The sequence below is a fragment of the Indicator indicator genome, chromosome 18 (assembly GCF_027791375.1).
Source record: "Indicator indicator isolate 239-I01 chromosome 18, UM_Iind_1.1, whole genome shotgun sequence".
In the NCBI taxonomy this organism is placed as follows: Eukaryota; Metazoa; Chordata; class Aves; order Piciformes; family Indicatoridae; genus Indicator; species Indicator indicator.
This window is the reverse complement of record NC_072027.1, coordinates 3555949-3573131: the sequence shown is the minus strand read 5'-3', so window position 1 is coordinate 3573131 and position 17183 is coordinate 3555949. Positions and strand designations below refer to the sequence as shown.

At 53.6% G+C, this 17183-nt stretch overlaps 1 protein-coding gene across 1 annotated transcript; it reads right to left on the bottom strand.

The window, feature by feature from the left end:
* Positions 1-1153: 1153 nt before the first annotated feature.
* On the bottom strand, positions 1154-15219 carry SLC6A7 (solute carrier family 6 member 7). Its single transcript, XM_054388892.1, has 14 exons — positions 15187-15219; positions 9429-9609; positions 8615-8746; positions 7817-8051; positions 6892-7030; positions 6465-6599; positions 5695-5798; positions 4993-5117; positions 4494-4606; positions 4278-4409; positions 3496-3595; positions 2999-3099; positions 2633-2800; positions 1154-1363 (listed from the first exon to the last, which is right to left on the bottom strand). Exons 1-14 carry the CDS (start codon positions 15217-15219, stop codon positions 1154-1156), a joined length of 1908 nt encoding a protein of 635 aa, XP_054244867.1.
* Positions 15220-17183: the final 1964 nt, after the last annotated feature.

The following is a 17183-nucleotide window of genomic DNA, read 5'->3' as shown; positions in this document are numbered from 1 at the left end:
CCACCCCTGGATGTGCGCTTCTTGCATGCTGAGGATCCCCCTCCCCCCAAATAATCCACACAGAGGCCATCTCACACACTGCTTGTTTTTTAACGGTGAGCTGATGGTACATGGGAGAAGGGGCACACAACACCAGGGTGATGGGGACTGGCAGTGTCAGGTCCAAACAGCCCTGTTCAGGAGCTCATCCGCATCCCCAGGCCAGCAGCATCAGCAGGAGAATGGGAACATGGGCTCTGGGCTGAGCTACCCCAAAAATCACACACAGGCACTGAAACCGAATCTTTCACCTTTCCCTGGGAAAAGTAGCACCTAGGGCTAGGGACAACTTTTAGATCCTCCTCTGAGATGGACATGGGTCCTCCTTTGGCACTGGGGTCCAGCTAGGATCTCTCCCTGACCTCCTGCACACATGGAGGTCACCCAACCTCTTCCTTTCCCTCAGCTCACCCCAACTGTGCCACGCACTATGAGGAGGAGTCAGCCACCCTGACCCACTAAGGACCCTGGGGGAATCTGCAAGCTTTGAAAGGCCCAATCTGATTTATTCAAAAAAGCTTTGCTTTTGTTGGTTTTTTTGTTTTCTCCTGCTAATTGCTTTTATCTGCTCATTTACTAGGTCAGGCTTCTTCAGCAGGACACTGATTAGTGCTGGTTTTGCCTGGGGCACCTCCATGTGAGCAGTGTGCAGTAGCACACACTGGCACCAGGGCACAGAGGATATTGCAGTCTGTCCCACAGGTGGTTGTGGGTTAGTGGAGTTAAAAACACATGAGCAGAGAACAGAGCAATGCAGAGGAACTTCTCCCCACCTCCTGCAGCCCAGGTGTCCCTGCAGCCCCAGCATCCCTGCCCAGGGAAAGCAGGGCTAGGGCTGATGGTAGGAGCAGGACTGCCTGGACACTCACAGCAGACACCGTCACACAAACGCACAGACTGGTCACACCAAACAGAAACACCTCAGGGGCACTGGGATGGGCAGCAGCTCCATCCTGGCAGGGCCAGAGTGGTGGCAAGGAGGCCAGCAGGGTCAGCAGCTCACGACCACTTCCCAAAGGACCCCCTGAACTGTCCTCAAGTGCCACAGTGCAACCTGTGCAAAGTGGGAGGGTGAAACCCCCTCCTCCTCCAGTCCACAAGGTGCTGGGTCCCATCACATCATGGACTCCTCTTCCTCCTCTATCTCCCGGTCCACCTCGATGGCCGTGTTCTCATAGCTGGTGATGCCTCCATACTTCCTCATGTGGACCATCAGTGGCTTGGGAGACTGGCTGCCAGCCAGGCTGGCCACGTAGATGCCAGTGCGGTTCTCCTGCAGCGAGGGGCCCCAGTCCATGGTGGGCCGGCTGGCTTGCTGCACTCGCTGTGAGAAAAGAGAGGGCACCCTGCACCAGCAATCCCACTGGGGAATGCCCCAAAGGACTAGGAGAGCCCCTGATGAGGATGGGATGGAGGCAAAAGCTTCTCCTGAATCTTTTTGGGACGGCAGCTCTGTCACAGGACAAGTGGACATGGCATCAGGGTGCACCAGGGGAGGTTTGGGTTGGATATCAGAAGAAACTTCTCTCAATGGGTTCTCAAACAGTGGAACAGGCTCCCTGAGGAGGTGGCTGAACCCCCATCCCTGGAGGGGTTTAAAAGATGCAGAGATGTGGTGCTGAGGGACATGCTTTAGCATCAGACTTGGTAGAGTTAGAGAATGGTTGGACTCAGTGATCTTAAAGGTCTTTCCCAGCAGAAATGATTCTGTGATGCTTTAAGTGCCCTGCTGTGGGCTGGGGAAGTGCTATCATGGAATCATAAAACAGTTTGGATTGGAAAAGACCTTGAAAGATCATCTAGTCCAACCCTCTGTGCAGTGAGCAGGGACATCTTCAACTAGATGAGGCTGCTCAGAGTCCCATCCAGCCTTGGGGCTGGTGAGGAGGGTTTGCAGGAGCTAGGGGCTACTGTAGGGGCACAGTCCTGTGGTGTAGGCACAGATTCACCTAGGCAAGGAGGTAGTCTCAGCCATGGGGGCTCCTGGCCATGCCACTGTGCCCACAGCTGTGCCAAGCCAGATTGCAGCCACCAAGTGCTCCAGCTGAAGATTTGGTGCCTGGGGAGGGCAGCAAGCTCTGCTGCCTCTGCTTTTAACAGCCTGGGGAGAGCAGCAGAGTTCAGCTGCAGCTGGGAAGGCTGTGACCAGCTCCACAATGTGCTCCTAGGTGAAACTTCTCTGAGGAGGGATTGCCACCTGTGCTGCCTGTGGCTGCCTGCACAGTCCAGCAGCTGCCTTCCCCGCTCTGTCGTTGCTCCTGCAAACGGGTGCAAAGTCCCAAGTGCCCATGCCCGCCCCACAGCAGGGACAACTGCACTTCCCCATAGGGCAAGGTGTAGGCAGCCTGATGTGGAAGGGGGATGCCCACAGGGCTGCCCCTAGGGAAGCAGCATGGTTCAGTGCCTGCCTGGCATCACGGAGAGGAGCACTGCTGGAAATGCTCTGGGACAGGCCATCTGTCACACCCCATGGGCAGCACAGAGGGACAGGGACATACACCTCCAGAAGAGAGGATGCAGGCTCAGCAGAAGTGGTCACCCCTCCATATTCATGGGGTTCTCCCCAGAAACATTGGCCCCCAACAGCTCCTACCTCCCACAGCGTCCCTTCTTCTCGGAGTACAGCCACCAGCATGCCCAGAGGAATCATCAGGCAGGAGAGGACTCCCATGAGGATGCCCAAAACCTCAGCCCAGGTGGGGAAGCGGTAGCTGCCGTACTCAGAGGGCTGATATTTGACAATGTTGTACACCAGCAAAGCCTGCGGGATGGGAAGGAAGAGAGGTCAGCTGAGAGCCCTCTGATGGTCTCCTGCTCAAAAAATACCTGGAGAGCTCCCAGCAGAACTAGAATGGTCTCTGGAACAGGAGACACTAGCAGAGTGACTTCTAGTAAGGGGAGGTCATCTGGGGATGCTGGCACCACTGCAGCTCTCCAGCACCTCAAGCTGAGCAGTTACCATCATTGTTGCTGGGGACAGGACCATCCAGCAGGCTCTGAAGTAGGGCCCTGGTTTGAAGCCCAGCATCATGTGGATGTCTCGGCAGAACCTCTTCATGCCTGGAAGAAAGAGAGGGAGAGGGACAGAGATCAGAAGCTGATCCCTTCCCTAGAGCCAGGTGCCTGTACCAGGTTTCCTTGCATCGATCAAGAGCTGTGGTTTGTACCCTCTGTATCAAAGACTTATCTCCTCTCCCAGCTGGGAGATGCAGGAAATGGGGCCCAGCTGGTGCTCTCTGAGGGACCAGACTCAGCATCCCAAGTATCTCTGGAGAGGTGAACCCAGCAATGTCCCAGATCAAGCAAGAGGTTGGAGCAGAGGTGTTTCATTGTGAAGGTGCTGGCTTCCCTACTACTCCCTCTAGATCCCTCTCAATGATCTCCTGAGGTCCCTTGCAACCCCTGATGTCCTGTGATTCTTCACACAGACAGCCCAGCCCCCCCTGTGCCCCTTACCATAGACACGTGTCACCACGAGGCAGGTCGTGATCACCACCACCATGAGACCAAACCCAGCGCTGTAGTCATCCAGTAGGACCAACCAGTACATTCCACCCTGAAGAGGCAAAGCACAGTGGCCAGCACCCCTGGGACCAGCACCCCAATGAATCCCTGCCCATGCCCTCCCACTTTTGGGTTCACATCCTCCTAGCCCCTTTGAAAGCACTGGAGAAGACAGCTGTGAGGCACTCTCAGGAGGTATCACTCTCCTTCTGGGGTTGGTGCAGGAACAGGAACAGTGTCCTGTTGTTCCCCTTGGACCTCACCTCCCCCAGAAGCCCAGGCACATCAATCCTCTCTCTCCCACCTTGATAGCTGATGTGAGCACACTTGTCTCTACAACTACTTAAAAGGAAGTTGCAGTCAGGTGGGGTTCAGGCTCTTCTCACAGGCAACCAGTGACACGACAAGAGGGCATGGCCTGAAGCTGTGCCAGGGAAGATTTAGGTTGGATATTAGGAAGCAATTCCTCACAGAAAGGCTGATTGGGCACTGGAATGGACCGCCCAGGGAGGTGGTGGAGTTGCCATCACTGGAGGTCTTTAAGAAAAGATTGGATGTGGCACTTGGTGGTATGGTTTAGCTGATGTGGTGGTGTCAGGTCGTAGGCTGGACTTGACGAGCTCAGAGGTCTTTTCCAGCCTCAACAACTCTGTGATTCTCTCTCTGCAGGCTAATCCCCTTCTAAAACAAGGCCCTAGGTGGTCCCCATGATGCATTCATCCCCACAGCCTTACCTCAGTTGTGAGGATGAGCCCCATCAGGAAGAGGACAGTGCAGATGACAAACGAGAAGGAGGCCTTCTTTGGCCGCAGGTAGTAGGGAAACTCATCTGTCACTGCTGTAACGATGGTCTCCATGAAGGCAAACTGCACACAAAGGAGGAGAGGGTCCTCTGAGCACCCCCCCGGCTGCCTGGGCACCACAGCTGGCTCAGTGGACTCTGTCCTTACCTGGCTGTCCAGGCCCAAGGTTAACAGCATGAAGAAGAACAGGAAAGACCAGAATGGAGAAAGAGGGAGCATTGTCATGGCCTGGGGGTACACCACAAAAGCCAGGCCAGGACCTAGGGGAGGCAAAGGACAGCAGGGTGAAAAGGAGGTGACAGTGATGGGCATGGGGGGATGGAAGAGAGGAGAGCCCAGAGGAGTGACTCTGCAGCAGGGGCTTGCCAAGGCTCTTGCAAGATGGGCAGGAGTGTTCCTGCAGCAACAGGTAGAGAGATGCAGGAGAACCACCCTGCTTGTGGGTCACACCTTTGTTAGATATCACTTAGCACTGGGCAATGTTTGCATGGCAGGAGCCAGCCTCCTCCCTTCCCTCTCCCTGGCCAGCTAAGCACACATCTTCATCCCCCATGCTGACACCCTCAGAGGCCTTCCATCTGGAAGGAATGCTCCTCAGCATACACAGACAGGGGGTGAAGGAGAAAGGATCCTTGTTTGGCCTCACCTGCTTGTGCCACCTGGTTAACAGGGACCCCAAGCTCTTGGGACATGTATCCCAAAATGGAGAAAATGGCAAACCCTGCCAGGATGCTGGTGATGGCATTGCCCAGGGTCACTATGAAGGTGTCCCTGCAGAGGAGAAAGAAGATGCTCTGAGCATGCCCATTCCTTAGCACCCACAGCAGTGCATAGTGGCTTTCCCAGCCCTGGGTGCCACAGGAAAGTGCAATTCTCCTCCAGGGCCTCTCTAGGCACATGCTATCCAGGTGTAAAAGGAGTGAGTATCTAGTGACACAGGTTATTTGGAGGCTCCTCCCAAGCTTACTTTCCCCTGTGGAGGGCATCAGCCCAAATGCCCAACACCTATGCTCCCCTTTCTGCTGGTGACCTGCAATGGGTGATAGGGACAGGACAAACAGGTGTTACCCTAGCCTCAGGAATCCTCAGCCTTCAGCATTTGCAGCCCAGAATGTCTGAGTCTGTTGCTGTGTCTTCATGTTTAGAAGCATTTTCTTCCACAGATCCCTCTGTCCCTCTCAAGTCTGTGCAAGCTGCCAGGTATCTATAACGTGCCTGAGCAAGGAGCAGTGCTGGATGACTGCATGCTGCACCACCACTGCTTCTCTGCTGGCTTTGAATCCAACAGCTGAAGTTTTCATGGCTCCTCTCAACCCCCAATTTTCACAAGACAACAGCTGGTTCCCACCTGTAGATGTTCTGATGGAAAGTGTTGTATGAGGCGAAGGTGAGGAGGCCTCCAAAGCCTACTCCAAGGGAGTAAAATATCTGCAGGGCTGCCTCAATCCACACCTGGAGGAAGGAAACAGATCTGAGAAGAGCATGGGTTTTGGAAACCTCCCTCTGAGGAAGACAGAGTCAGAATATATTCAACCAGAGCCCCCAGCACAACTTCCCCAGCCCTCCAGGCACGCAAAGTCCACGAGGTCTTTGTCTTTCCTTGCTAACATGCTCACCACTTGTAATGGGTCAGCTGGATAGTGGAAGGGCTGATGAGGAGTTTTAGAGCCAGCCCATCATGACATTAAATCCTCTTCTAAAACTAGATGGTCACTGCTACCAACACTGCTGACCCAAGGAAACTCCCTGCTCTGCACATCATGAAAAACAAAGCAGTCAAAGGGGCACCCATTGCCACCCCCTAGCCCATAACAGGGGCTGAGTCAGTCTGCCCATGGTCCTGGTATCCAGGGGAGGTGGTGTGCACTGCACCTCCTGCATGGAAAACCAGAAACACAGGCTGGGCCAAGTGGGAAGAGCAGCATAGACTAAATGTGGAGCAAAGACAGATTGCTGAAAGGCAAATACTTTTAGTCTAGGAGCAACCAAGAGAGAGGACTTTGGGTCAGGGGGTGGCCAGAAAAGGCACTTGGGCAAGTGCCACTCTGTGGCAGGCTGGAGGAGGTAAGAGATGATTCATTTTTGTGACCTGAACAAATTGCAGAAGATCCTGCTCACCTTGGAAGACAGCAAGTGATCAAACTGGGGAGTCAGGTAAAAGCGGATCCCCTTCCAGGCCCCCTCCAGGGTCACACCACGAACCAGCAGCATCATCAGGATGAGGTATGGGAAGGTGGCAGTGAAGTACACAACCTGTGAGAGGGCAGAGCTGGCTGGGAGAGCTGGCAGCAAGAACACAGCACAAACACTGCCCCACAGAGGGACACCACATCCCCCAGCATCACCCTGCAGAGCTGGGTGGCATCCTTGGGATGCAGCAGGGCCAGAGGTGTCAGCCCTGTGGTGTCCAGGTGTCCAAGCCACCCCTGGAGCAGCCTTGTGTCCTGTTGATGTTGTTCATGGGTCAGACTTTTCCAGGTGAGAGAATCACAGGCACTGTTGGGCATTGCTGAAGACCCCCCAGCAGAGTCTGTCCAGCCCTTACCTTGCCAGAGGATTTGACTCCCTTTAGGATGCACAGATAGACAATGGTCCAAGAAAGGAGCAGGCACAGACACAGGTTCCAGCGGATTGTCCCAGGATCTCCGATCCCAGAGCTCCCTTGGATGTGTAGCACATACCGGCTAGGATGAAAGGAGAACCACCAGTGAGCAGCCATGGCACTCCCTCACCTTGGTCCTGAGACCTTCTCTGAACCTAGAAAGACCTCTGCTCTGGAAAACAACCTTGTCAAAGACCTCAGCAATGAGAGAGCAACAAGGCACTGGCAGCTGTGTGCCAGTGTAAGGGGAGAGGTTCCACCACGTGTGAAAGAGCCCAGAGCAGATACCAACTGGTTCAGTCATGGGATGCATTTTAGTCTAACATCTCCAGGCCAGCAAAGCAACACTAGATCATGGACACCTCCCAGATACATGATCCCAACAGCTAAACTGAGACATCATTCACAGCTGACCTCAAAACCTTGTCACTGCAGCCACAATGTCATAGAATCAACCAGGTTGGACGAGACCTCCAAGCTCATCCAGTCCAGCCTATCACCCAGCCTTATCCAATCAACTAGACCATGGCACCAAGTGCCTCATCCAGTCTTCTCTTGAACATCTCCAGGGTCAATGACTCCACCACCTCCCTGGGCAGCCCATTCCAATGGGCAATCTCTCTCTCTGTGAAGAGCTTCCTCCTCATATCCAGCCTAGACCTCCCCTGGCACAACTTCAGACTGTGTCCTCTTGTTCTGCTGCTGGTTGCCTGGGAGAAGAGACCCAGGCCACCACCCATGCCCACCAGGGATGTCTGTCATGCCACGAGCTGTGCAGCACAGACCTTCATCCCTCATCCCATCCCCAGGTTCTCTCTGGCTGCATGTCAACCATGTCCCCAGGGCCACTTCAGGCTGACCTCTTTACCTCCAGTACTCCTCACTGGGGCTGACAGTGTTGGTGATGTTGGCAGGGAAGGTGGAGTTCCCTGCCCTGAGGACGTGGTGGTCCAGGCACAGGTCAGTGTTCCACCAGTTGCCACAGTGCTGCCAGGGCAAGTCGCTTGTGAGGGATGCAAAGAGGTAGAAGAGAACATAAGCAATGATCATGTTGTAGTAAATGGCCACCAGGGAGACGATGAGGATGGTGCCCATGCCAACACCTGGAGGAAGGAGAGGGTAAAGAAGGAGTGAGGCATCCCTCTGGGGTGGAGCACATCCAAACCCACAGTCAGACACTCAGCAGCCATGTGACTAACCAGGCAGGAGTTCACCTGGTGGTGGGGAGCCTCTGACTGTCACCCTCTGGACATGTCTGCTCTGGATTGATGATCTACTGCATCATACAGATGGCTTTGCTCCAACTTAATGTTGAGACTCAAAGTGTTTGCTGTGCCTATTTTTTTTTTATTTGAGTGCTTTACTCTTACCTTTGTCTACAACAGTCACTGCTTAGCTTTGATGCTCTCTTTTGTATGGCTGGCTTAATGATTTTCAGACAATTTCTAGAGCTGATAACGACATCCAGAGCCTCCAAAGACTGGCAGATCTCATACTTAGCTTGCAGTTACTAAAGCAGCTATCCCAGAAGTCCATTGCCCCCACAGGATTTAACCTTTGATTCTAACAAGAGCTTTGAGGACCATGGGATGCTACTCCTGGTCCATGCCCTCATCAAGCAGCTCTTCCAGAGGTCCTGCAGAGGCTCTGAACTTCACTCACTCACCTTTAAAGAGAGGGCTTATCTTCCAGACAGCCAGGGGCCCAAGGCTGGAGAACTGGCCAAGAGACAGCTCCATGAAGAAGATGGGGATCCCACAGATGGCCAGCATGATGAAGTAAGGAACCAGGAAAGCCCCTGTGAGAAGCAAGGGAAAAAAAATCCCCCAGATACCACAGAGCAAACACTTAAAGCCCATCTACAACAGGGAGTAAAGCTCACTCAACAGCTGTGGCTCTGAGGGGTCTACACTAAAACCTGAAGACAGCAAGAGGCAGCAGCTCACCATTAGTGCAGGAGGAAAGGGCTGGGATTCACCTGGTGCTGTGCTTCCCCTTCACCCTCGAGTCTCTTTTTCTCCTTAAATCTTTCACAAACACCATGAAATCCTCCAATTATTACTGCATGTGGCAAGCAGTTGCTCTGGGAACTGCTGAACAAGTGCTGGGCACCTGGCACCATCACTCCAGGCTTTCATGCTGCAAAAGGCTTGTTCATCTCCTTTGAAACCTGGGAAGCATTTGCTGACCTCTCTAAGTCCTGGAGGACAATATTTTCAGGTGGTACTCAGTCCAGCATGGAGCTGGAGATGTCTTCAAGGCCCTGAGTGCAGAGGTGGGCTGGTGAGTCCCTTCCACAGATGGCTACAGGTGATTGATGCCCTACAGCAAGCAAATGGGGCAGGAGGAGGCTTCACCCCACGATAGCAAACACTGCTTCCCAGCTCTAAGAAGGGGAAGGGACATCTCTTCAGAGACACTTCCCACCAGCCCAGCTCAGTGAGGGTGAGACATGGCCACTCCAAAGGAAGCCCAAGTACCTCCTCCATTGGTGTAAGCCCTGTAGGGGAACCTCCAGACGTTTCCAAGGCCCACACAGTATCCAATGCAGGAGAGGAGGAAATCCAGCCGGCCTGTCCAGTTCCCTCTGTCTTCTGGGCACTCGGAGCCCAGGTCCCCGTCCTGGCTGCTGGGGCTCACCAGGAGCTCTGGTGTCACTGGCTGAATGAGAGAGCAGGAGATGGGAGAGGGCAGTTGAGAGTCAAGGAAGGAATAAAAGACAGAGGATGAAGAGCAGGAGAAGAAAGGAGCACTGAGAGCTTGGGTGTGAGTTTGTAACCCCCCAAGACATTTGTCCCTTGGAGACAGCCTGTCCCAGCAGCTCTCTGTGCTCCACCCCAGCCAATGCCCTGCTCCTTTGCTGAGCAAGGAAGGTTTCATCCCACATGGCCAGAGCTACCCCAGGAAAGGCAGCATGGCCTCTGCTTCTTGGGCTGTCAAAATTTAAAAACAACCATCTCCATGTCCCTGAGCTCACAATTCATAGGGAACAAGCTCATGGGAAGTGGTTGAGGGAGAGGGGCCTGGATTTGGAGGGATCAGCCAGCAGGAATTGTGTGTCCCCCTGCACCAGTGTGCACATGTGCTCAGAGCCTGTAGCAGATCTCCACCCCCCAGGCTATCCAATCTGGCTGGTGAGCAAAGCCCAGCACTGCCCTGCCACAGCCCCTGGGGAAGGTGTCTGCCATCTCCCCTCCTCTTCCTCCTCTTTGTCCTCCCTGACTGGACCACAGGATGCTCTTGCTGCTGGTTCCCATGGAGACAAGGAGCCATGTTGGGGATGGTGCTGGCTGCAGGCTCTCAACCTTCTCATGGTGCTCCCTGCTTGTCCACCTGCCAGCACCATGTGTGTGCTGCTCACAGCCCAAAGACACCGAGCACGGAGGCAGACCACAAGCAAACCCATCCCCAGCCAGTGTGCAAACCCCTCAAGGGACAGGGTGAGCTGGGGCAAACTCTTCCCAAAGCCAGCCTGGAATACACAGCCCAAGCAAAGGCATTGGCCTAAACCCCACTGTTAGAAGCCCATCCCTGCTGGATGCCACCATCACGATGCAAGGGTGAGAAGAAAAAGCTTCAGAAGCACAGTCTGAAGAGTCAAAATGTGACCCAAATATCACACTGGTGCTACAAAACCGTTGCTGCCTGCCAGCCCTCCTGCAGCTGTTTAACACAGCTCTCCAGCTCAACAGCTTCTCCAAACCATGGCTGTGCTTGCTAATTAATCCAGTGCATGCAGTGGGCATGACCCCCAACAACCTGTGTTTGTGGGTGGTGGACAGACTGCTCTGCAACATCCCTCCCAAAAACCTCAGCAGCTTAAAACCTGTGTTCACAAAGGGCCCTGCCAGGTGGGGACAGGAGCTCTTGGTCCACAAAAATCATTAAGGGAGCCAAAAAATGATTAAGGGAGTGGAACATCTTCCTTCTGAGGAGAGTCTGAGGGAGCTGGGGCTTTTTAGCTTGGAGAAGAGGAGGCTGAGGAGGCTGAGGGGTGACCTCATTCATGTTTATCAAGATGTAAATGGTGAGTGCCAAGAGGAGGGAGCCAGGCTCTGATCAGTGATGCCCAACGACAGGACAAGAGGCAATGGTTGAGGCATAGGAAGTTCCATGGAAACATGAGGAAAAATTTTTTCACTGTGAGGGTGACAGAACGCTGGAGCAGGCTGCCCAGGGGGATTGTGGAGTCTCCCTCTCTGGAGATATTCAAAACCTGCCTGGATGCATTCCTGTGTGATTTGCTCTAAGTGATCCTGCCCTGGCAGGGGGGTTGGACTGGATGATCTTTCAAGGTCCCTTTTCGCCTCTAATATCCTGAAATTCTGTCTGTCAGAGTTTGGTATTCCCCACAGAAATGCTTCCCAGCCCCTCACACCACCTGGGGTCCTCTCACTTTCTGGGTTTGCAGCACAGAAAACGAGCAAGCAGGGATGCTGGGAGGTCATTAAATCCTCTCACCTAATTCCTGCACCTCTGCAGGAATCCTAAAGAGCTGCAGGAGGTCACCGGGAGAGCTGTGTGACCTGATTCAATGCAGGGGCTCAGCCATCAGATGCAGCACAGAAATCAGCACAGAAGTAACCAAACAGAAGGAACCAGCAAGACCTTTCCCAAAGTGTATGTGGCCCAGTCCCCATCTCAGTCACCCTTTTCAGAGGCCATGGGGTGTAGTTTGTCACCTGTATCACCACCTCCCTTGTTAATAACTTCAGCTGAAGGCCTGTAGTTTAAATTTGGCACCCCAGGAAGGAAAGCAGAGACTGCTGTGGGGTTAGATAGACCCCAGGGACGGTGATATTGTGGTCCCCAGCAGGCAGATTGGGGAGGCACAGACTGGGCACGCTGCTGAAAAACACGTGGAGGCTGCTCCATGGCTGCAATGCCCCAAAACGTCCCAAATTATAGCTTTTCCATGGAAATCACAGAAAGCCTTGCCCTACTTGCCTGACTTAGAATGAACTGCAAAATGCAGCATCTGAGGATTCCAGCCCTTCTTTGTCCCACACAGCAGAGATATGCACACACCTCTGTATTTCAGGCTGCTGGAAACCTGCAGCTCTATGCCAGCCCTTTCTCAGGATTACTGCTCCCTTTCAGCCTTTATCATAACAGACATTTTCTCTTTCAGCAGCAGCTGAAGTGCTCTAGTGCTGTGATTCTGCTCTAGTGCTTTCCACTGTCAACTGGCACTGTTCAACCCCAGCTCCCTCCTTGTGGTTACACACAGACAGGGACTAACAGCTCCTTGGCAACCACATCCTCTTTGAACACAGCTTCCCTTTCCATTATTCACCAGAAGCTCCTTCCCAAGAAGCCAGCAAAGCAAAGGTCACCGAGAAGAAGAAGCAGCAGCACTTCAGGCTCTGCCAAGATCAGGTCTGGCTTCCACAAGGAAATTACCCCAATGCTAATTTTGTCTGGAAACCAATTCACTTAAACCACTGCAAACCTCACACAATCACAGAATCAACCAGGTTGGGAAAGATCTCAGAGATCATCAAGTCTAACCTATTACCTGATACCTAACACCTCCTGACAACTAAACCATGGCTCCAAGTGCCACATCCAAACTTTTTTTGAACACCTCCAGGAACGGTGACTCCACCACCTCCCTGGGCAGCACATTCCATTGCCAATTACTCTTTCTGTGAAGAACTTTCTCCTCACCTCGAGCCTAAACTCCCCCTGGCAGAGCTTGAGACTGTGTCCTCTTGTTCTTGGGAGAAGAGACCAACCTCCACCTGTCCACAGCCTCCTTTCAGGTAGTTGTAGAGAGCAAGAAGGTCTCCCCTGAGCCTCCTCTTCTCCAGGCTCCTCAGCTGTGTCCACAAAACCCCAGCCAGATCGAAGTTCCTTTTTCATCCTATTTTGTCTCCATTCAGACTGGCATTCTGGGGTGGTTTGGCCCTTGTTTTTGTGCATGGATTTTATGCCACTGACTGGGAGAAATGCCACCCGATGCCAAATTTCTGCCTGCGGATCCGAGCGGGGTGCGAGCACAGCGCGTCTGTAAAGTGTGAGTCACTTTGGATTAGTTTGAATTGCTGGTTAATCTCTTCCAGAGAAGGAGAGAGAGAAAAAACAACAGCAAACAGCAGGAAAAAAATTCATTTGAATGGAATATCACTTAGCAAGTGAAGTAAATAAAGCATCTCTGCGGTGTGGAAGAGCCCCTTGAAGAGCTGCTCTAACCCCGGCCTCCCAGGACGTGCCAGGAGAGGGAGCAAGCGGTGCTACAGATGGGGCTGGAGGTTGTTGAGGCTGAAGGAAACTCATTACAGCGATGTCGAGAGCTCAGGGAGCACGCAGAACTGCAAAGGGTTATGGTCCTTCATCTGAAATCCCTAAGGATGGAGTGAGGGAAGGTCTGAGGATGTTTGTGGAAGGCAGAGGAGGGCAGTGGGTCAGCCAGGAGAGTGCTACTCAGCAGCCTGGTTGAGTACAAGGAGGGGCAGCCCAAATCCTGGCTCCCAGCTCTGCCCTCTGTGGGCTTTAGTCCATTTCTACCAAATAACACCAACACCACCCCCCCAAAAGCAAATAATGGCACAAATAAACCCCATCCACTCAGCTGTTCTGGAAATGCCATTATGCAGAAGGCAACCAGAAATCCTTACAGCCTGAGAAAGGTCTCTGTTAAAGAGGAATTTCCATATGTCTAAAAGATGTTGGGTGGGAAGATTCAAAACTCCCAGCTCACTTATGGGACTTGGATCATAATGAGAGGGAGAGAGGCACACCCCCTGAGGGGTGGATGCTGGCTGTGCAAACTCCTCTGTTAGCCACATTCAGCTCCAGGGCAGCCCAATGGCAGCATTGGACATGGTGGTTGGAAGGTGCTGGGTGGCTGTGAGCACGAGGTTCTCCATCTGGAGCTAGGCAAAAGTGCTTTGGGGTAATGAAGGACCCTGAGCAGCACTGGGAATGGAGGAAATCACTCCAGAGACATCTGCTTGCCATTCCAGCTGATCTCTGTGGGACTAAATGAATTCCTGAGTAAATGTTAAACAGGATCACCAGCAGCAGAGGAATTTGAGTGTCTCAAAAAGCCTCTGGAAGAGAAAAAGACTACTTCTAATGTGTCTTGCAGTCACAAAGTCATTTGGAAAAGCAATTTGTAGGAAAGAGGAGGAGAGGGAAGAGCCAGATGATGCCTCCAAATGACAGTGGAGAGAGGCAGGTATCCCTGAGGCTGCCAAAGCCATCAGATACCTGCTGGCTTTCACCAGGCTACCAATGCTTTTTTTTACGTCATATCCCAATATCCTAGGAATTTCCAGGCAAGGATGAAAACTTCCTGGGTTTCCAGCCATCTGAAGGTTGGCACAGGTTGGACTCACCCTGACCTGTAGTTAGTGGGCACAGTTTGGCACAGGACAGAGCCAAAGGGACCCTGGGTCACTGCCCAGGATCCTTTGGGAAGGGACGACCCGCTGGCACCATCATCATGTCCCCACAAGGGATCTGTGGCTTCCAGCCTCTGCCACTCTGCTCCACTGTGCCCCCATGTGAGACAGACAGGAGAAGAGGTTCAGTCCCAAATGTGAAGGGCAGCAGGACTCAGCCTGGTAAGAGCAAAGCAGGAGGGGAGTCTAGGATAAGGAAGCCTGCAAGCTGAGTTTGAGCAGGTTTCCAGCAGGATATAAAAAGGGTTTCTAGTTCTGCCAGCTGCCAAAGGGCACCCAGGAAGTTCAGGGTCCAGCACCTTTAAAGGAGGAGGCAATTCCAGATACAAGTGGGAAAGCCTAGCACGGGGAGAAACCCTCATCATTCCCCCATGACCAGGCAGTCCCTGGGGCTTGGCAGGAGCAGCATTCCCAGGGTACCATGCTGTGGGCAGCCAGCTCTGCCCCTGGGTGCAAGCCCACAGCTGCCCAGCCAGACACGACATGAATCATCAGCACCAGCACCTGTTTGCAGGGGAGAGATGGGCAGTGCTAGCCAGAGTGGGCAGCAGACAGCTCTGCCCACAACCCAGGGTCTCCCTGCACTGATAATTGCAGTAAGGTGGGGGTGATGGTTATGAAATTCCCACCTCCCTCCCCTCCTCCCCCCCCCCAATCCATCCTGCTTTGCCGCCCCCCGCCCCGATCTCCGTTTGCAATCCTGACCTGGGAAAAGTCTGCCGATGGCACAGGGAGGCTGCCCAGGCAGGGAATGGCAGGCAGATGGGCATCATCCCACTCCCCGGGCTCCAATCCTTAGAATGGGGCACCCCCAATTCCCGGCTCTCACCTTCCGAAGATGCTGCTGCCGAATCTTCTTCATCCCAGAATCCTGTTGCTATGCGCTCTCCGCTCCGACACTTTCCCCTCTCGCTTTCTCCGGCGACAGGGAGGGAGAGCGGGGAGCAAGCGAAGCGATAACAGACAAGGAGGGGGTGCCACGTTCCGCGGCGGAGGGAGGTAGGGGGACGGGGGGAGCAAGGCTGGAGGAAAAGGTTGCCTGGAGTTGAGGATGGCTGCGTGCTGAGCAGCGAGGGAGGAGGGGAGGGCTCTCAGCACTCTGGGGAAGGGCTGTCTGTCAAACTCACCCCTGCTGGGCTTGGGGTCCGGGACCTCAGCCCCCGCGCCCGGGCAGTGAGGGGGAACGGCTGCTGCTTTACTCATGCCGTGAATGCATCAGTTCTCCCTAGGGATGGACCTGACTCGATAGGCACCCTGCCACGGGGCACCCCAGGGGGTCCCGGGCACTCCAGACAGCAACGCTAGCAGCAGCATAGGTGCAGAAACCAAAACCTTTCTAGCTGTGAGTTGATTTTCTTATTGCAGGATGCAGCTGGAGCCTAATCAGGTCAGAAATGACTTCTGGCTGTGCTGCCTGAGCCCAGTTCCCAGCCCAGGACAAGGGGATGTTCAATAACCACCAGTCCCTTTGGGTAAGACCACTGTGTGCCACCGTGCTGGGGGCAAGAGCAGTCCTCAGGCAGGCCCAGGGTGAGTCCAGCATACTGTGGACCCAATGCTGGAGCACAGGTCACATCTCCAGGGTTCAGACATCCCTGTTGAGTCAGCAGTGGGACCCTACAGCTTCAAAGCCCAGGGAGATGAGAACTTCTCCCCATCATGCCCAGTTAAATCCCCAGCAAGGTGTCAGAGAGCTGATTTGTGGCTTCTCTCACTTTCACTGAGGAAAATGTTCCTTGTGGTGCTGCAAGAGGGGACAACCCCACGTGCTGTAGGGCAAGTGTGGTACTAGGAGAGCTGCTGTCTGCCTCAGGACCCTCAGTAATGCCTCTTTCCCTTGGTAATATCCTCTTGTCCTTAATTTCTCCCCAGACTGTGCCCTTCAGGGTGTGTGCATCCCTTTTCCTTTCAACTGCCCTACAGTGCCCCTGCCTACCCCAGGTCTGTCCCCAGCTGCTTTAGTCAGGTTTAGGGCTGAGCAGGCAGACCTGGGCACATGGAGGACTATGTCAAGGCTGGAACTGAGAGGACCCAGCCTGCCTGAGCAAATCTCCCTGACATCTAATGGCAAGGGTGCTCCCCCAAGCACCCAAGCACTGCTGAAAATTCCCCCCCAAAGGGGACAGATCCTGACCATAAAGACAGGTTTCTGCAGACTCCAACATGACCAAGTGGCTCAGCATTTGCACAGTGGGTCATTCAGAGCTAACATTTACTCAGATTTCCCAGTGGGAAAGGAGGAAGGAACAAACTACATAACCTAACAAATATCTTTTTTAACACACTCACAGTTTCCTGAAAAAAAAAAAAAAAAGTCTTTGGGAATTCACCCATCTAGGTTTCACCTCCCTTGGACTTGCCCATCACTTCTCCCTCTCCTGGGATACTGGTGGGTAATGCTGAACCTGGAGCTGGCCAGGCTGGTGGTCAGGGGCATTGAACACTGTCCCAGCCTCACCCTTTCTGCTCAGGGCAGGGATGCTTTGTTTACCTTTTGTGGCTGTGTAATCTGGATCACCCCTGTGGCTTTTTCCCTTGGGATCCAGTTAAAGAGAAGTGTTTTGTGGCTACCTCCCTGGCATAGGAGGGGAGAGACTGGTGCCACTTTGTTGCAGCTGCCCCAGCCCCTCCTTGCCAGTACTGATTGAACCCTGCACAAACCTCCCTGGCTCCCCGGCTGGACTTCAAGCCCCTGTCTTGTCTCCAGAGCAGTGTTTACCAGCAGGGCCGGCACTACCCTGAGATGTCCACGTTGGCAGCAGCGTCTGGACCTCCTTTTTCTGGTTTAGTTGGTGCTGCTCTAGGAGCACACCATCATGTGAGGCT